The sequence below is a fragment of the Schistocerca cancellata genome, chromosome 1 (genome assembly GCF_023864275.1).
Source record: "Schistocerca cancellata isolate TAMUIC-IGC-003103 chromosome 1, iqSchCanc2.1, whole genome shotgun sequence".
In the NCBI taxonomy this organism is placed as follows: domain Eukaryota; kingdom Metazoa; phylum Arthropoda; class Insecta; order Orthoptera; family Acrididae; genus Schistocerca; species Schistocerca cancellata.
In genome coordinates this window covers 566,947,285-566,968,376 of record NC_064626.1, presented here as the reverse complement: position 1 = coordinate 566,968,376, position 21,092 = coordinate 566,947,285, and the positions used below count along the sequence as shown (strand labels likewise).

Sequence of the window (21,092 nt, the reverse complement as noted above, 5' to 3'; positions counted from 1 at the left end):
GCTGTTGTTACAACTAGTGAATTGTGGATGGTCTACATGCACTCACTATACCTCTTCTTCTTTCTCCTTGTCAATGATCACATTTTTGGTGTGAACGAACCACTGTTATTATCATCAGACATTGCACAGAATATAATTTTTGCTTCGCGTACTGCAAGTAATCCATTCGACTAGCGATGTGAACAGCTGCAGGGTAGAGGTGCCCAGGGAGAAGCGAGACGCCCGCGCGGCCGTGCACCACCACACTCCATACTTTAATATATACCTTCTGTCACGCACTTCACAGTAGTTTGCAGAATATGGATGTAGACGTTGATGTAGAGAGAAGAGTACGCTGCGCGAGAAATCGCGCAACGAGGAGCAGTCAAACACGGCACTTTCAGAGCGACCTTAAAGCAGCCAATCACAACTAAAGTCTCAGGACATGCGGCGATGGTCGCGGCGCCCAACGCGAACCAGTCCAGGATATCCAGGCGAGGATCGTGGCGGGCAGCGGGCCGAGCGGCTAAGGGACGCTGGGTTTGTTTCATCATCGCTGGGTCCTGTCGGCGAGCAACGAGCCGTAAGGCTCAGTAAAAACTAATGTTGTTGGTGATGGGAGAGGTGAGTACAAGCTAATATCTGATTGCAGTCAAAGGTAATGGACTCAAAAAGATTAGGAACCATAGGAGTGGCAAGTATTTAAAGTACACTGTTTCACATGCTGCTATTAGGGAACATCCATGTGAATGCCAGGAGAGCAATGCATATGGATGAACAACGAACATTTTAATGCGATGTGCTACCCAGTATTGATGATAACTCTGAGCCAGCAAGGGATACCTCCCCTGTTGGGCCAGCAGTGATTTTTCCTGTACAGTCCCGACAAGTGCAGAGGGCATGCTTGTCATTGAGAGCGGGTGATGGGGCCCCTCAGGGGAATAGCGGGCAAGCGGGAAAGAATGCCAGCGTGCATTCGGTATGTCTGCCGTCCTTGATGTGGAGGAGGCCCTGCCGACGGCTGTCGAGCGCACCGGATGCTTCTGATGGCACATGTCGGCATGAGTGACGCCAGCCGCTTGAGTTCTGAGGGCATCCTCGGCTCCTTTCTGCGGCTGGCTTATTTTGTGAAAGCAACTATAATTGCACGCGGGGTGCAGGCTAAGCTGTCTATTTGTAAAAATGGTTCAAATGGCTCTGAGCACTACGGGACTTAACATCTGTGGTCATTAGTCCCCTAGAACTTAGAACTACTTAAACCTAACTAACCTAAGGACATCACACACATCCATGCCCGAGGCAGGATTCGAACCTGCGACCGTAGCAGTGGCGCGGTTCCGGACTGAGCGCCTAGAACCGCTAGACCACCGCGGTCGGCTGACTTTTGTTGTGTGCTGTGTTCATGGGGTTGCAATTTTAACGGATAGCAGTCTACAATGCCCCACTAGTCACCGGAGACACTAGCGGCGCTGCTAGTTACCTCGGAATTGCCTACTAACGGAAGTGACCTACACAGCTTCCAGGGAACGCGCGAAGCCCTAATGATTGACCTCATGTCAACGCAAGAAAAAAATCATTGTTCGAAGTCCATATTCGATTAATCATATAGGACGTCCAAATATACCAAACGTCCTTATCTATGACAAATTAATTGCTACTTAGCCTAAAGTTTTATTTAAAATTAAGAAGGCAATGGCAGAAATTAGGAAAGTCATGAGAGCTTGCATAAATCATGAATACTCAAAATTCGTACAAAAATCAATAACACGCAGATGCATGCAGCCACAATCGCAAATGAGGCTCCCAGTAATAACTGTATGTGTGACTTCTCACCGCTGATAAAGTAATATCATCATAACTATTGCAATGAATATTACAGCATACTTTAATTACATCTGACTGTCCAAATGTGCCAGAATTCCAATGCTCTATATACAAACGCAATTTGAGTATTGCATTGTTCATCCGTAATAAATCCCTTCTTTCCATTGTGTTTCAATAAATATGTTTAAAATGCATTTAACAATTAAATTCGTAGTTATTCATTTCGATAACTCGTAAAGACTAAATGTGGTGCAACTTGTGTGTATTCTAACAGCACCACTTAAAAGAAATCAAGGAGGCAGTCAGCATTAGAAGGCCACGTTTGCTTGTATTTAACGATGTTTCTTCTGCTTAAAGTGATGGTCACTTGTGCGTGAAATACGCATTTTTTAGTAATGACTCACTAAACACATAGGTCGTCCAGAAAAGTCCCGGTAGCCCACTTGATAGCGTAGTCAGACCACTCGACAGGTACACAGGTACTCATAAGTGATGTCAACTACCATCCAGGACAGTAATTGCATGTATGTATCTGTATAGCTTTTAGTCTCATTTACAGACCGAGTGCTACTCGCTACGATGGATGACTACTGACAAGTTCCGAGCGCTCCGTCGACATGCTCGTCTCGCGCCTTCAGACGCATACTCACTCGGTCAACAAGGGCCAGCGAGTTTCGGTCGCCAAAGCATAGGCGCTCGACGTCTCGTCCTCACAAAACCAAGCGGTTGGGGTCAGGGGACCCGACTATGTGAAATCGCAGTTGGGTCTGATAACAACGCAACAGATTTGAACTTTTGTGTCTTGCGCGAACTACGAGGGTATGTTTTCTTTCCTAAATCACATACGCTGACTGCGAAAATGAAATCAGAAATGTTCCATCAGATACCAGTTTTTCTGGGGAAGATACGCCACATACACTGATCAGCCAGAACATTATCACTGGCGACCTACAATCGATATCAACCTGTCCGGGTGATAGCAGCATCACCTGGCTAGGAATGTCTGCTACTCAGACACACGAACGCTGCATTTAGTATCAGTGAGCGTGCTGTCCGTGTGTAGAATCGGGCAGGCGCGCGATCTGAGTTTGACTGAGGGCAGACTTGATGGCTCGGATGCTTGTAACGAGCATTTCGTCAACTGCACGACTTGTCGCGTGTTCAGGTGTGCTATGGTGAGTGCCTTCAACGCGTGGCGAAACCACGGTGAAACTATGTCCAGACATCAGGGGGTTGGGCGATCATCCCTCATTACGGATGTCGGATGGCGCAGGCTTGGGAGAGTGGTAAAACAGAACAGGCGACGAACTGTGGAGGAACTAATATGAGACTTTAATGCTCGGCAGAGTGCAAGTGTGTCTGAACACCAAGTGCACCGAAACTCCTAACTATGGGCCTCCATTGTTAACACCACAACAATGGAAACTACGACTAAAATGGTTACGTGACCATCGGCACTGGATGTTGGACCAATGGCAGACCGTCGCATGGTCTCATGAATTCCGATACTTTCTTCATCATACCGATAAGAGGGCGCGAATCCCTCTTCTTCCAGGGGGACAGCTGGCTACATTCTGTTTAGCATTCACGAGGGCATCCATGGGTCCAGTGGAACTCGTGCAAGGGACCATGACAGCCAAGGGGTAAGGTACAGTGGTTGCAGATCACGTATACCCCTTCATGACGATCACGTTTCCCGATGGCAGTCGCATTTTGTAACAAGATAATGCGCCATGTCACAAGCCCAGGAGTACGATGGAGTGGTTCGAGGAACACAGTGGCGAGTTCCAGTTGGTGTACTAGCTCCCCAACTAGACATATCTGAAACCGGTTGAACACATCCTAGATAACAGGACGCAGCATGTGATTCTCAATGGAGAGAAGTCTTCCGAAGTAAGAGTGATTTCAGGTGTGCCGCAGGGGAGTGTCATAGGACCGTTGCTATTCACAATATACATAAATGACCTGGTGGATGACATCGGAAGTTCACTGAGGCTTTTTACAGATGATGCTGTGGTGTATCGAGAGGTTGTAACAATGGAAACTTGTACTGAAATGCAGGAGGATCTGCAGCGAATTGACGCATGGTGCAGGGAATGGCAATTGAATCTCAATGTAGACAAGTGTAATGTGCTGAGAATACACAGAAAGATAGATCCTTTATCATTTAGCTACAAAATAGCAGGTCAGCAACTGGAAGCAGTTAATACCATAAATTATCTGGGAGTGCGCATTAGGAGTGATTTAAAATGCAATGATCATATAATGTTGATCGTCGGTAAAGCAGATGCCAGACTGAGATTCATTGGAAGAATCCTAAGGAAATGCAATCCGAAAACAAAGGAAGTAGGTTACAGTACGCTTGTTCGCCCACTGCTTGAATACTGCTCAGCAGTGTGGGATCCGTACCAGATAGGGTTGATAGAAGATATAGAGAAGATCCAACGGAGAGCAGCGCGCTTCGTTACAGGATCATTTAGTAATCGCGAAAGCGTTACGGAGATGATAGATAAACTCCAGTGGAAGACTCTGCAGGAGAGACGCTCAGTAGCTCGGTACGGGCTTTTGTTAAAGTTTCGAGAACATACCTTCACCGAAGAGTCAAGCAGTATATTGCTCCCTCCTACGTATATCTCGCGAAGAGACCATGAGGATAAAATCAGAGAGATTAGAGCCCACACAGAGGCATACCGACAATCCTTCTTTCCACGAACAATACGAGACTGGAATAGAAGAGAGAACCGATAGAGGTACTCAAGGTACCCTCCGCCACACACCGTCAGGTGGCTTGCGGAGTATGGATATAGATGTAGATGTAGATGTTATTGAATGTGACGTCAGAGTTCGTCGCCCCCTTCTCGAAATTTACGGGTGTTAGGTGACTTGTGTGTGCAGATGTGGTGCCAACTCCCTCCAGCGATCTACCAAGGCCTCACTGCTTCCATGCCACGATGCGTCACCAGAGATGGACCTATTGGCTATTAGGTAGGTGGTCATAGTGTTCTGCCTGATCAGTGTACACCACTTTTGAGAAATGTAGAGTACGGGAGGAGTCTGTAGCTGATAAATATACAGATCATGTAACGAAAGTAATTCTTTGCATTACAAAACATAAAATAAAATGAAAATAGTACGAGAAAGTTGAATAGAGTTTGAAATGTACTTACAAGTGAGAAACGTTTCCTGGAATCTTTCTGTCTGTGGGTCGATGCTGAAACTTCTTGTAGAAGTGTTCAGCAGTAGCCCACCTTTCCGTTTATCGTATTTCTATGGCAGTGATATCTTGGTGAAATCACTTGCCATGTTCGTCACACACATCTCCAAAATGAGGCGGGAAGAAAATCCAAATGGCAATGAAGGAAATGTAATGTCAGAGACATTTGCTCCCAATGGCCTTGTAACAGTTCAGCCTGCGTTTCATCAGTTCCCTGCAATTCCCAGACATTACGTTTCCCAAGAAATTGTAGCACACATATTTAAAAGCAAGTCAATTTGACTTCTCATTATATCAGCAACTGTTCAAAGGTAACATCCTTCATCAAGTCACGGATCTGAGGCCCAATGAAAATTCCTTCTTTAATTTCTGGAGTACTAATTACAGGAAAACTAGATAGTGAAAATTGAAAACCATGGCTGTCTTTATCAATTGCTTTCAAAAAATTGTTCATATAACCCAAGTTCAGATGAAATGGTGGTAACAGCCCACTGTCTTTGTCAACAAGGGGTTCATGCAACACCTTTTTTTCCAACAGGATTGAAAATTTCTCTCAAAGGCCACACTTTGTTTACATAATGGTCTTTCCTTGCCCTACTATCCCAGTGACACAAGAAACAACAATATTTTATGAACCTGTCTGCATTCCCAGAAGAAGCCCCAGAGCTTTGAGATCACGACAAATGTTCCTCTTGTGATTCAAATAGCCAGTATATTTCAGAAGTAGCGTCATGTTCTCATAGGTTTCCTTTAACTGAACGGAATGAGCCACTGATCTCGAAAGTTTCTCGTTCACGTTATGTATGAGAAGAGCTTTGAGACTACCCTTTGAGGATTCTATAAACAGGATCCATTCTTCCGGATTGTGAATCATCCCAAATTTTTTTAAGCAGTCCATATATGTCACTACAATACACCAAATGTTACGGCGTAAAGTCAAGCGCCGGCACGCCAGTCGGGAACGGTGGAGCAGAGAGAGCTGTGAGAAGACGTCAGCCAATCGCACGCTGACCGACCCCTCTCCAGGACGACAACGCGACAGCAACGGCCCCTATGTGAAGAGGACATAAGCGCCGCGCCCGACTGGTTGAAGCCCAGTTCTACAGCAGCTTCAAGACCAACAACTTGGATACAAGCGACAACTCTAATCACTTGCTTATACTGTCTATGTAACACAGACTTGGGAATTGCTATACGGAAGAGATTTCTTATTTTGTCTTTCGCCCTTTGCTTGCGCCTCATCTGTGTAACAAAGTTCAGTATTGTAGTCTTTTCCTTTTGTAATAAAACTCTTTCATACGATTTGTTTGAATGTCGTCCAGCGATCCGAGAAACCAGGTTTCCTAGACTAGCCTGAATTTAACCCCAAACTCTGTGCAGAATATAATACTACTGTCCGATTGTAACAGGTTCTTTGCTCGAAGACGAGACCCAAGTAATTCTGCTTGCCTCTTTGAAAGATTTATTAGATCTGTTCGTTGTGTTGCAGATGACGTCAGCTCAAGATCTTCATGATATGTTGGTATGTTACTACCATCGTCTGTTTCATTTTCCAGTGTCCATTCCGTTGTTGGTTTTGGAACTGGGAGAGAATCAGAATGCAGAACTGGGCGAATTGCAGATTCTTTGAATAAGAACGTTGTGTTTTGATTTATTGGAGATTCCTTTTACTTTCATTAAACAAAAGTAGCAATCTGTAAAGTCGTCTCCAGGTTCCGCCCTCAACTGTGGTATGGCAAATGACGTAGATGGTGGGTTCAATGCAACCAGCCTGTTAAATAGCAGGAGCAACAGTTCTGTGGTTCCTAACAACTACCCTCATCTACCTTTTATTCAAAAAACAACTCGTATGCCGTTTTGACGATTGATGAAATGGAATGACTTTGAGACTTAGTCGCCAACGGAAAACATCTGGTGAAGTAATACACTTCCTGGACATCACTGAGTATAAGAAACACGTGAAGACATAAAACAATATTTTTCATGTTAGTAGATGTTCACACATCAAGACTCGATACTGTGACCTCATAGTGAGATAGTCGATGGTTGACGTCGATTGACTAATGCAACTGCAGCTCCCCCTATTCTTATTCCAAGTAGCTATCACCTCCTCCCCTTCTCTACTTCCACCGCTAGACAATGATATTCCTAACATACAGTATGTGTTAATCGCCGCGACAACATAAATTCTGCAGCCGAGGGCAGATGAAACTGCGTTTCCAGAAGGAAGTTTAGGTGATAGCGAACAATGGTTTTCACCATTGTCATTAGGGCAATGAACTACGAGGGTCGTTCCAAAAGCAATGCCTCCTACTTTTATTCATGGAAACTACAAGAGATATAGAAATCGCAACAGCTCAGCTAAATACAGCAATATTTCAGCTACAGACTGAAATTTTTCACATAGTCACCACCATTCGTTATGCACTTTTGCCAACGATTAACCACAGCCTGCATGCCGTGCTTGTAAAAATCGGAACCAGCTGAGGCTAACCACTTCCTTACAGGTTTGACAACAGCCTCTGGATCTTGAAAATCATTCAGAGGCCCAAAGAGACGGAAGTCTGAAGGCACTAAGCTGGGGTTTGTACGAGAGTCCAGCCGAAGTTTGCAGTGAGTTGCGTGGTCACAAAACTGATGTGGCACCTGGTGTTATGTCGCAGGTGAAAGTTGGTCTTCTTCTCTGGCCTTACCCTGGAAATTCGGCCTTTCGGCTAAGTCAGTGTCATCTCGTAGGGTGCTGAATCGACAGTTTGCCCAGGCTCCAGGACAACCAAAAGAACCACACCCAGGCTATGGTAGAAGACTGTGCACATCACTTTGCTTGCAGATGGCTGTATCTTGAATTTCTTCTTTGACGGAAAATTCGCCTGTCGCCATTCCATGGACTGTCTTTTGGATTCCGGATCGTGGTTATGAAACCAAGTCTCATCTCTGGTGCTTTTCAGGAAATTGTCACCTTCAGCTTCATATTGGTCCAGCAGGTCCCGACAAATTTGCATTTGATGAGTTTTTTGCTCTTCTGTAAACATCCGTTGGACCCATCTCACACAGACTTTGCGATAACCAAGATGTTCCAACATTGTTTCCAAGTCATTAAATCGATATTCAGCTTTGCACACAATTGTTTGGTCCTTATCCGTCGATCAGCACCGATTAGTCGATCAAGACGCTCATCATTGCGAGGGATGACAGCTGTGCAGGGTCGACCGGGCCGTGGCTTGTCATGCACTCCCTTTTCACCACCTTGAAAATGCCTCACCCATCGCTTCATATTGCTCACGTCTATTATATCGTCTCCATGCACCTTTATCAAGCGTCGACGGACTTCAATCGGCGCAATTTCTTCAGATGTAAGGAATTCAATCACTCATCGCTGTTTTATACGTGTGGCCATATCAGACTCCACTTTGGAACACTCTTCTGTTGGTGCCAACTACTGCAGAACAACGGAACCACCTGTAAACGAAAGAGGAAGGTTCAGCCATTAGCAATACACCAACGACATCTGGTGCGTACATCCAAAGTCACCGCAAGAAAATAAGAAGTATTACTTTTGGAACGACCCTCGTACGTAACAACCACATATTTTTGTACTGCGGCAAATTTCATTGTCTCGCTGGGTAACTTGTAGAGGTTGCTTCCATTTTGGTACTGTTATAAAGCTTTGATTTTATTGCAAGAAGCTGATTATCAGAAAAAGAGGAAGAAGAAATCACGCTGGCGGACGAACTTTCTTTTAAAAAATATATAGCAGTGTGATAGGACAAAATTAATGTCTGACCCTCGGACTGAATTTGAATATGGACTATGACATAATTTTTTCCGACTGAAAGCTCCAGATTTCGAAATGTTATTGACCTGTGTAGGCCCTAAAGTTACCAAAGATGACACCTGTTTTAGGAAATCTGAACCTGGAGCAGAAAGATTAATGATCACTCTGAGATATTTAGCTATTAGGGATTCTAATGCCAGCTTAATGAGCACCTTTAAAATATGAAAGGAGCTCATGTGCAAGATTGTACTATAAGTTTATTCAACTATAATTCAGATTCTACAGGAATATGTTAAGGTAAGTGAACATTTTTCTTAGAGATTGGTACTATTGCGTTTATTCACGAAACGGAACACAACATAAGCTGTAACTGTACACATATGTACGAGGGTCATTCAATAATTTAAGAGGCAAATTGTTCCGGGGAAAAAGCTGTCTAAAGTTCATGGTGAAGATTGTATGAATCGTGCAAATTTTTACAAGTGGGTAGAGCAGTTCAAAAGTGGTCGCGACTCAGTGACTGAAGAACACCGTTCTGGCCGACCAGTTGCAGTTTCTACTCCCTCACTTGAAAGTCGAATTGATGACATTATTCGTGTCAACCGCCGTGTGACTGTGGAAATGATAGTTGATAAGGCTGAAGTTAGTACTGGTACAGTTCGTGACATTATCTATAAGAAGCTGAAGTACCGCAAAACATGTGTAAGATGGCGCCTAAAGGAGTTGACCCGGCTACACAAGGAAACAAGGTTGAAAGTGTGCACAGTGCTAAACGAACGTTATGAAAGGGAAGGTTAGCACTTCCTCAACAAAATTTTAACTTGTGATGAAACTTGGCTTCACCATTAAGAGCCAGAATCAAAAAGACAAAGCATGGAGTGGAAGTACACCAACTCACCCCTCAAGAAAAACTTCAAACCCCAAGCATCAGCAGGAAAAGTCATGTAGACGGTGTTTTGGAATACTGAAGGTCCAGTTTTTGTGATTATCTCGAAGAGCAGTGTATAATCAACAGCCAATACTACTCGGATTTGCTTTTAAACAAGGTGAAGCCAGCCATCAGAGAGAGACGTCGTGGATCTCAGAGGAGAGGTGTGATTCTCCAGCAAGACATCGCACGTCCTCATATTGCCCAAATATCCGTGACACCATCATCAAAATGGGATGGGAAGTACTGCCTCATCCCCCTTACAATCCTGATTTAGCACCTAGTCATTTCCATTTGTTTGGTGAACTAAAGGAGGCATTACGTGGGAAAAGGTTCCAGAACAACGAGGGCTTGAAAAAGTTTGTGGGAAATTAGTTCAAACACCAAGATAAAGAGTTCTTTGCAGCCGGAATAAAAAAGCTTGTAGTCCGTTGGAACAACTGCATAAATGTTCAGGGGGATTATGTTGGAACGTAGAAAAAGTATTGTTTTGTAAAAATAAACGCCTTTTTCTCCAGACCAATTTGTCTCTAATTATTGAATAACCCTTGCAGTAAAAAGTAAGATACTAATTTTAGAAAATTGAGCATTTTGTAGTTACATTTACTTTTTGTTGTATATTGTTACTACGGTGAAAGATCTGAGTCTTCAGGGGGAACTGGTGAAACTTTATAAATCGACTGTGGTGGTGGTGTATCGGTTCTAGGCGTGCAAGTGTTTTGGTGTAGTTCAGCATCGTTGGTTTGGAAAGCATTGGATGTGGATGGGGATTGGGCACTGTATGTCTGTAGCAATGAAGGAGATGGCCTGGTATGGGTACTACTGACATGTTGCTTATTAGAATTATAGAACCTATTTTGAGGTTGCGGATGCGGTGTAGTGAATTCCGTCTCATATAAACCCATGTCAGCTTTGAAAAGGATTTGTCCGACCAAATGCTCCACTACACTTTTGGTATGCTGGCTGTATTTTCTGTGTTTGGCTGCAATATAGTCCCCGTAAATAGAACTTTCATCACGTAGACATCGCTTTTCGTTGAGTTCCAGATTTAAGTCGTAAGCCATGTCTGCCCTTGAATGATTACTTTGGTTCGGTGCAGAGGGATCTGAGATGCGAGACTTCTTACAGCTGTCTGGTGTTGTCGCTGGTTCATCTTTGCCCTTGTCGTCACCATCTGTCTCTTCATTATAGCTTCGTTTTGCAGTAGCATTGCCGCTTCCCCTCGGTGTTGATATGTCTTTCCTCAGTGTCCTGTTATGGAAACTCCTGAAAGGGAGTAAACGATACTTAAAAATAGAATGAGATAACCATTTGTGCTACTTTAAATATGTTAATGGAAATTAGTGATTTTTTAAACCACTCATATTTAAATACAGAGTACATCAATCTTTGTTCTCGACAGGTGCCTTCCAAAGCGGAAAAATGGGCGCAGATAGAACGCGAGTTCGAAAGTAAGTAGAATTTTCTCACCGCTAGAAGATATTTCTGACATCAGGAAGGTGAATATTACAACTATAAGCAGAATTTCAGCATAGTTTTTTGGGTTCATATTTGTATAATTATTTGTAACTATGGGGAAAACATTAACATACATAGAACATAATTACAGACTCCAAATTTCACCAGGATATGCAACAAAAGCCGGCCAGTGTGGCCGAGCGGTTCTAGTCGCTTCAGTCTGGAACCGCGCGACCGCTACGGTCGCAGGTTCGAATCCTGCCTCGGGCCTGGCTGTTTGTGATGTCCTTAGGTTAGTTAGGTTTAAGTAATTCTAAGTTCTAGGGGACTGATGACCTCAGCAGTTGAGTCCCATAGTGCTCAGAGCCATTTAGCCATTCAGTCTTGCCAGAACAGTGTTCTGTGTAGGTGTGAGAGAGTTATAACGAAGATAAGTGAATTGGAAAGTGGGCAAATTGTTGGTGCTCGTATGGTGGTTGCTTTAGTAACTAATGTGGGCGAAGTGTTTCGTGTTTTAAGAGGCACCGAATCGAAGATTTATACCGCATACAAACAAAGAGGAAAAACATCTTCCACTAAATCCCTGCGTGGATGAAAGTGTGTGTTGAATGATTGTGGTAAATGCTCACTGAAGAGGATGGAGACGAAAAATAAAAGGACAGCTGCAAAAGTCACTGCAGAATTAAATGTAGCAATGGCAAACTCTTGTCAGCACCAAATCAACATGAAGGGAGCTCCATCATCAGGGAATTGCAGGGCGACCTGGAATTAGAAAACCATTCGCCAGCGATGCAGACACCCGTAACAGGAAAACGTTCTGCCAAAGCTATAAAACCTGGACTATGGGGCAATGGGAAAAAGTAAATTGTTTGGTTGAGTCTTGTTGGCCATGGCTTTCAATATCTGGCCGAGTTTACGTCCCAAGAGTGAAATATGACTGGGGTTCGGTGATGATCTGGGTAGCCGCATCCTGGTATTGCACGGACCTTACTGGTGACTCTGAACGGTCGCATTAATTTCAAGAATCATGTGACCATTATCGCTGATCAGCTCGATCACATGGTACAATATTTTTTCCAGAATGGTGGTTCTGTATTCCAAGATAACGGGACCCCCCTTCACATGGCTCGCGTTGTTTAGGACTAGTTCTGTGAGCACGAGGATGAATTGTCCCATCTCCCCTGACCACCACAGTCGCCGTGCCTCAATATTATTGAGCCTTTGCGGTTTACTTTGGAGATAGGGGTACCTGATCACTATCTATCTCCATCATCCTTACTTGAACGTGTCCTATTTTGCAGTAAATGAGGAGGAGATTAGTGTTTAACGTCCCGTCGACAACGAGGTTATTAGAGACGGAGCGCAAGCTCGGATTAGGGAAGGATGGAGATGGAAATCGGCCGAGCCCTTTCAAAGGAACCATCCCGACATTTGCCTGAAAGGATTTAGGGAAATCACGGAAAACCTAAGTCAGGATGGCTGGACGCGGATTTGAACCGTCGTCCTCCCGAATGCGAGTCCAGTGTGCTAACCATTGCGCCACCTTGCTCGGTATTGCGGTAAGTCTGGTAGAAGATTCGCTTGAAAAGCATTCATGACTTGTTTTCATCCGTTCCGAGACGATTGGAAGCTATTGCCAACGGTTTTCCTAGGCGGCGTTACGCATGGTAATGCGTTGTGATTCTAGTGTTCCACGTTTGTGTTTACTCCTGGTTTTTTGATATTGTTGTTTAAGGTGTTGCCGATACAGATTATTGTTTCTTGTTCACCGACGTTGGTTGTCAAGGAAGAATTTCTGATGGTGGTGTTTTAAACCTTCGCATCTACGGAAATCATTACAAAATAAAAAGCTGAACTTGCCTCCAGAGGAAGCCCAACCAATTAGGCTAATCAAGACTCTATACTTCCTTGTGGGTCATGATGCTTTTGCTTTGCAAGATATCTTAATGAAAGGTTACCCTGTAGCTAAAATAAAAGAAAAATTACGATTTTTGCCTGTTATCGATGTCGATACTAGCAAGACATTACATTAATACTTGTTCCATAGATAATGAATACGATATTTCGTAATGATGTGGAACGTATCAGTTTAACATATTTTCTTTCCCCAATATGAATTTTTTCTTTACAGTTACTACTTTATATCTAAAAATTCATCTACTGAGTAGAAGGCGTTGTCATTCACATATACGAGTACAAATACCAGGTGATTCAAAAAGAAAGAACGGTTTTCAGTTGCTTATTACACACAAATTATAAAAGATAGAAACACATTGCGCTTGTCATCGGCTAGAGGAAGGTTCAAGGTTTTAACACAGCTTTACTATTGTTCGTTTGTAGCAACACGAGGATTGCACCACAAGAAAAATCATTTTGTGTGTTGGAATTTGCGCGAAGTCAATCCACTGTTTAAGACCAACGTATATTCTGCCATGGATTCGGCAAGAAGCCGCCCCTGCACAAGCAGATTTATGACTGGCACGCAGAATTCTTGGACGTTGTTTGCATATGCAAAGGGAAGAGGACTGGCCAGCCACACACGTCTTGTGAAAATGTCGAGCTCTCGGTAGTCTACAAGACAGGCGCACCAGGAACTTTAGTTTCCTCAAACAATGGTGTGGCGTGTTCTGAAACGACGCACATAGGGGTCTCTCATGGAAAAAGTCGGACAAAAATAGTTTTGGCATTTCCCATACTGTGAGACCCTAGAGTATAAATTTGTAAGGATAATAATGTATGTACATACTTCGTAACATTAAATAAAACAAAATTGTGGTCTTTTTAATAGATTCTTTATATCTTAGCTACAATACTTAGTATTATTCTGATGATTCCTTCCAGTCATGTTCATCTGAGAAGTCTGTTTCTACTGAGGACTCCGCTTCATCATTATTTTCAGCTTGAAGGATCTGCCTAATCCATACGTCGAACAGATGTGCAGAACTATAGACCTATATCTCTAACGTCGATCAGTTGTAGAATTTTGGAACACGTATTATGTTCGAGTATAATGACTTTTCTGGAGACTAGAAATCTACTCTGTAGGAATCAGCATGGGTTTCGAAAAAGACGGTCATGTGAAACCCAGCTCGCGCTATTCGTCCACGAGACTCAGAGGGCCATAGACACGGGTTCACAGGTAGATGCCGTGTTTCTTGACTTCCGCAAGGCGTTCGATACAGTTCCCCACAGTCGTTTAATGAACAAAGTAAGAGCATATGGACTATCAGACCAATTGTGTGATTGGATTGAGGAGTTCCTAGATAACAGGACGCAGCATGTCATTCTCAATGGAGAGAAGTCTTCCGAAGTAAGAGTGATTTCAGGTGTGCCGCAGGGGAGTGTCATAGGACCGTTGCTATTCACAATATACATAAATGACCTGGTGGCTGACATCGGAAGTTCACTGAGGCTTTTTGCAGATGATGCTGTGGTGTATCGAGAGGTTGTAACAATGGAAAATTGTACTGAAATGCAGGAGGATCTGCAGCGAATTGACGCATGGTGCAGGGAATGGCAATTGAATCTCAATGTAGACAAGTGTAATGTGCTGAGAATACACAGAAAGATAGATCCTTTATCATTTAGTTACAAAATAGCAGGTCAGCAACTGGAAGCAGTTAATACCATAAATTATCTGGGAGTACGCATTAGGAGTGATTTAAAATGGAATGATCATATAATGTTGATCGTCGGTAAAGCAGATGCCAGACTGAGATTCATTGGAAGAATCCTAAGGAAATGCAATCCGAAAACAAAGGAAGTAGGTTACAGTACGCTTGTTCGCCCACTGCTTGAATACTGCTCAGCAGTGTGGGATCCGTACCAGATAGGGTTGATAGAAGATATAGAGAAGATCCAACGGAGAGCAGCGCGCTTCGTTACAGGATCATTTAGTAATGGCGAAAGCGTTACGGAGATGATAGATAAACTCCAGTGGAAGACTCTGCAGGAGAGACGCTCAGTAGCTCGGTACGGGCTTTTGTCAAAGTTTGGAGAACATACCTTCACCGAAGAGTCAAGCAGTATATTGCTCCCTCCTACGTATATCTCGCGAAGAGACCATGAGGATAAAATCAGAGAGATTAGAGCCCACACAGAGGCATACCGACAATCCTTCTTTCCACGAACAATACGAGACTGGAATAGAAGGGAGAACCGATAGAGGTACTCAAGGTACCCTCCGCCACACACCGTCAGGTGGCTTGCGGAGTATGGATGTAGATGTAGATGTAGATCCTTCGCTTGAGAGCAGTAAATATAATGTCTCTTCTAGGAAAGGTTTGCTGGTTTTCTTTGGTTTCGGTCACATACCTCTTATTAATGGATCAAATGTCAGTAGCAGCCTGTTTATTATGTTGAAACGTCCCCTTAGAAAAATTGTACAAGACTATGCTTATACTGACACACAATATTTTTTAGCGCAACGCAATCTGACTTTCAGAAATCCCTACAAAGGAATGGCCCTGACTAACATTAACCTGTACCTTTCACAAATCACTTACCTCACAAAAATCTTCGTTACTCAAGCTACTGCAATATAGCGAGCGCCACTACTGCCAGCTAAATAAAAGATTCAAACTACTGAAGGCACTAACTACTGATAGGCATAATTAGCAAATGAAAGATTTTAATAGAGAACAAACAATGTATTTACCTTAATAGCCATCAAAAGTCATAATATATACAGCAGTTCATTACATCCATTTTTACAAACTTTCAAAACTCCACTATCTCTCTCCCCACATCCACCACTGCTGGCGGCTCACCTCCAACTGCGCAACACTACGCGCTGTTCACATCCAGCTGCCGCTGCCCAACACTACAATGGCAGACAACAATGCAAACTAGCCACAGACTGCACACAGCACAGCCAGTGATTTTCATACAGAGCGCCATGTGGCGTTACCAATAAGAAAACCTAAACAGCCTACTTACAATGTCCAGATTGTATTCTTCCCATGAGAATTTCCTGGCAAACGTTTGTCTGTACAGACGACAGTGCTTATTGCAAGCATTGGCGGCTTCTCCTGATAAGCAGCCTATGGCTAAGAGGTCATGTTCAACGACATTTGGGCCACGCACGAAAATCTTGTGTGCAATGGGAGACATAGGATGCCATGGCTATAAATCAACATACAGTCTCGCTGTTCCAACAGTAAAAGCGGCAAATTTGTCTACGTCTATCTTATGTCCATTGGAAATAACTTCTAAAATAACCCTGAACAGATGAGTTGCAGATCAACACACGTTATTTCTGCTGATGTTCTATTGGTATTTCCATCGTTTCTGTTTCCTTACCCTTGCTTGGGAACATCTACAGTTAATACCAGTCGATTTCTGAACATTTATTATGTGACTTTTTTCCTCTCTCGAAGAAGTTTCTTTTCCTCTTTCGAACGGATTTGCCACTTCTGGGTGTTTCTTCTGTAGGACAAATGCAACAAAAATTCGAAACATCTAATTCGGGCATGAAGTGTAGGGAGGCTGAACTAAAAAGCTTCCGTATTTACTACTTTGGCTTTTGACAAGCCCTAGAAGTCTTTTGAGGTAGCTTTGCAAATGTAAAATCTCATTGTCAGTGCCGTCTCTGTTGCTGTATAGCATCAGCAATGTGTATTTTATAGTAAAATTACCCTCTGTTCTTGCAGTTCTTGTTTCTCTTGATCATTAGCAACATCAGCTGTTTCATGAATAATTGTAATTCTTATTGGTCCGCAACAGCGAGGAGATGATGGCGTAGGATTTTTCCAAACAATCAGATCTTTATTCGTGCGACTAAAATGTCGGTGAGACACTAAAGAAGACTGAAGTATGTTCACATCACAAACATAGTTGTTTCCAGATTTTGGTTTAAACTGAAAATGCTGTGAACGAACACAACCCCATTTATAGATAAGTTCCAATGCATTTGCGTCATCATTTGAAAGATCATTCAAAACCTTTTCCATGTATAATATTAATCGCTCACATTTATAATTAACCCGCACATGTAGCAGTCACCTGATAGGATTCAGTCACAGGAGAGCACTGCTTTTTAGGCTCTTAACGGATACTGTAATAGTGATACATCTTATCAGCTGTTCGGATCTTTCCAAATTGCTTCCTTGTCAGCGATGCTTCCACACAGATTGACAAGGCGTGGATATGTGAAAGTAGTTTTTGTGTTTGTAAGGCTTTAACCAGTTTGTAAGCTTCAGCATTTCCAAATTCTCGGAGCTTAATTTGACTGGCATACGTTGATTCTGTGGCTCCAAAATTGTTTCTCAGTAGCTGTGTCTTACGCCTTTTACAGCGTTCACGTAACTCAACGGACGACTTTGGTAAGCTACAAACTCGAGTTTCACAACAGAGAATTGTAATGGCACTTCGCAGCCATGCCTCAAGTAGGTACTTTCAGCTTTGTGAAAAGCAATCCATCGTCTCTTTAACTGTGACTGTATATAAGATAGTTTATGTTGAAAGCCTTTCTTTTCTTCATCAGGGAAGGTAGGAGCAGATAGTACACAGTTTTCCATAATGTTCAATCCTTTTACAAACTCTTTTTCAGTAGATCTCTTCATAAGGTCATAGAAGCCTTTTGTTGTCGTAACTTTGCCTTTGAAAGGACCTAGCATAAAAACAAAAATGCTTTCGGGATTGATTTCGGAGATTACATTATTTATAGCTGACAACTGAGTAATGTAAAACAGTCCGACAAAGTCAAACTGCGGTATTCAGCGGCCACTTTTTTATATTTAGAGTAGAGGAAAGGTTTTTCTATCACGCTCAATTAAGAAATATGCAGGGAAACACCCTAAACTATAACATGAAGAATGATTACAAACAAAATTAATAAATAAAATGAATGAAAATAATCATAAATAACAGTATCTACTCTGATCTTAAGAATCCATATTGCTTTTCGCCACACAAGTAAAAACATGATTTAACACATTCACGAACGCAGAGTGATTTCAGACCAATAGAGAAGCTTCAGACGCACTGCAAGCTAGATGTAGATACAGGCTAACTCTGCCGCCTATCGAAGCAGTGGGCAAATAACACACTGCCTCAGCAATGCCACTTCTGTACGACTATAGCAGGAAGTTGTGCAATCCGGTAATCACTCTCATTTGAAAAGTGTAGTTTTAGCCAGCTTTTAGGGCAAAATAACCCTACTGCGACGACTGCATATAAAGCCTTACAAGTCACTACAAAGATTGCGTTCTGGTGACGATAACAGAATGTACGAATTTTGCATTTCAGTTCTCCAAGATATGGCAGAGGACATTTTTTCCCGAACGATTCATCTTTTTTGACGAATCGACGTTTCACGTATCGGATAAAGAAAACAGTTGTAAGTAAGAATTTGGAAGTCACAACATATGCCACAACAAGCAGAACATCTGTACCTAATACAGCTGACGCCAAGTTATTTGCATACGGCGAATTTATTTCGAACTAATTTCGAACGGTTGTCAAAAATCATCAGTGAAAATATGGATCATAAAACCCTGGCGTCGTCGTCCAACATGAAAGAGATTCACCGAAACTGAATGTCTTTGGTGCCGTTTCCGTTCGCAGAGTTCATGGACCTACTTTTTCCCGGAGGAAACCGTGACAGGAATATATATATATATTTGGATATTGCTGCAAAACTGGTTGTTTCATCATTTCGCAAGGATTCCAATGATTTCAGTTTTATGCATGACGGCGCCGCGTCTCGCTTTCACGTTGAAGGGCGGCGTTATCTTAGCAACACCATCCCACAACGCTGGATAGGAAGAGCTAGACAAGATCTTGTTCATTGCTTTTGGCCTCCCAGGCCACGAGGCCTCACACCTTGCGACTTTTTTCTGTGGTGGTACGTAAAAGACAGAGTCTTTGTAACACCTGTAGCAGCTACTCTTAAGAGCTGAGAAATCGGGTTCAGTAAGCAGGGAAATGTTGACTCGTGAGTGGAATGAAATGCACTACTGTTTCAATGTATCTCGAGCAACACATGTGCTCAATTTGAGTGTATGTATCGTGTGTGTGAACATCAAACACTCAACCTTCCTTTATCCAGTGACATGGTTCAAATGGCTCTGAGCACTATGAGACTTAACTTCTGATGTCATCAGTCCCCTAAAACTTAAAAATACTTAAACCTAAATAACCAAAGGACATCACACACATCCATGCCCGAAGTAGGATTCGAACCTGCGATGGTAGCGGTCGCGCGGTTCCAGACTGTAGCGTCTAGAACCGCTCTGCCACACCGGCCGGCCCAGTGACATGGGCAATGTGTTTCTACCATAGTTTGTAACAAACAATTGAAATTTGTTCTTTCGTTTTTGAATCACCCTGTACAGTATGTGACGTAAATGACCGCATCGTTTGACTAACACAGAAGCTTAAATTTTTAACATCGCCAAGGGACCATAGATCTCAGTATATGGCATAAATTTCAAATTGATACGTTTACATTTTGGAGAGGAAAAGAGTTTTAACAGCGAGACGGACAGACGAACACGAACAACGTTTTTACCGACTTTGGTACGGAATCTTAAAAATGTTACAAGAAACGAAATTTTAATTACAGATGGAGCAAAGCAAGTAGGATTATCGAGAACGTTTTTAGAATTATGTCTGTTGTTTTCAGAGTTCTTTGCAACCCAATATTACTGACTCCAGACAAAGCAAGAACAGTAGTTCTGCCATGTGTATATTTGTACAACTTTAAGAAAAAGTAAAGCACCATTCAACGCTTGTATGTCAACTGATGATTTTTGTGAACACTGAACAGGAGTAACAATCCAAGGAGTATGGAGAACAGTAAACCAAAAAACAATTTACGCTCTTTTCTTTCATTAAAAGAAGGAGCTATAACAGTGAATCAAAAAGCGAAACTGTCAGGGAGAAAATCGGTGACTATTTTTATTACGAAGGCAGAGTAAAATGGCAGTAATAAAATGAAAAATCTGAGTGAAAAAGGATGCAACTTACCTCTATATTTAACTTGATCATTCAAAATTAAATGCGCAGTGAATTGGAACATGTTTCACAGTTTATATGATTGCGTGTTTTTACAACAATTCGAAATAATGTAATTTTAAATTTTCTGTGTTTTATATTGAGTTCAAAAACTCCCTTTACATTGAATAACCTAATTTTTCATAAGGCTTGAAATAAAATGTACAAAAGAAAAATAAAACTTTTTCACTTACCTCTGTGTTCCTGATTTTTTCGTTGCGACTTTATCGTGCAGGAAGCCCATACTGCTAAATGCAAACCACGTCGATCTGTATACTTCATCAGAACCACTCCCAGTTTGGTTCGCTTCTCTCTGTCGTTCACGGCGAAAAGATGTCAGTAAAGACTCCATTTTCTTTCTTACATCGTTCACATTTCTTTCTAACAGCTCACTTATTTCCCTCCAAGCGTCTAATCTTTTCAATTTGTTTTTATAATCGCAGTTCGTAGGGTCCCATAAACATTCCCGTTCGCGAAAACACTCTATTAACTTTAATGCCGTCTCCGTACTCCACTCCATAGTCCAGTATTTTTAAACACAACGTATTCACATCCGTCCAACAGACACAGCAAACCTCTACTGAGCCAACGAACATTCGACGGGCGTCGGCACGAGGAGTGGGGTCCCAAGGCCAACCCACCGCAACGCTTTGATGTTACCGAGGCAGTCCGAACCACAACCAAGGCCGACCGCTTCGTTGGCTCCAATTTGCCGCTCGTACGATCGAAGTAAATCTCGTCCAGCGAAGCGGTTGCACACACACATACACACACACTGAACAGAGCTGTTTCGCTTGTACTATTTATCGAACTTTTCTTGATCGCCTGGTTCCATATTTCTGAAACGGTAGTAGTCGATAGACTTTGGGCTCTTAGTGATACGTATGACTATTACAGACATTACAGATTTAACAATA

The 21,092-nt window shown here is 42.6% G+C and overlaps 1 protein-coding gene across 1 annotated transcript; it reads right to left on the bottom strand.

Moving 5' to 3' along the window:
- Nucleotides 1-9,105: 9,105 nt before the first annotated feature.
- On the bottom strand, nucleotides 9,106-20,719 carry LOC126161811 (uncharacterized). Its single transcript, XM_049917909.1, has 2 exons — nucleotides 20,370-20,719; nucleotides 9,106-10,986 (listed from the first exon to the last, which is right to left on the bottom strand). Exons 1-2 carry the CDS (start codon nucleotides 20,693-20,695, stop codon nucleotides 10,347-10,349), a joined length of 966 nt encoding a protein of 321 aa, XP_049773866.1. The 5' UTR covers nucleotides 20,696-20,719; the 3' UTR covers nucleotides 9,106-10,346.
- Nucleotides 20,720-21,092: the final 373 nt, after the last annotated feature.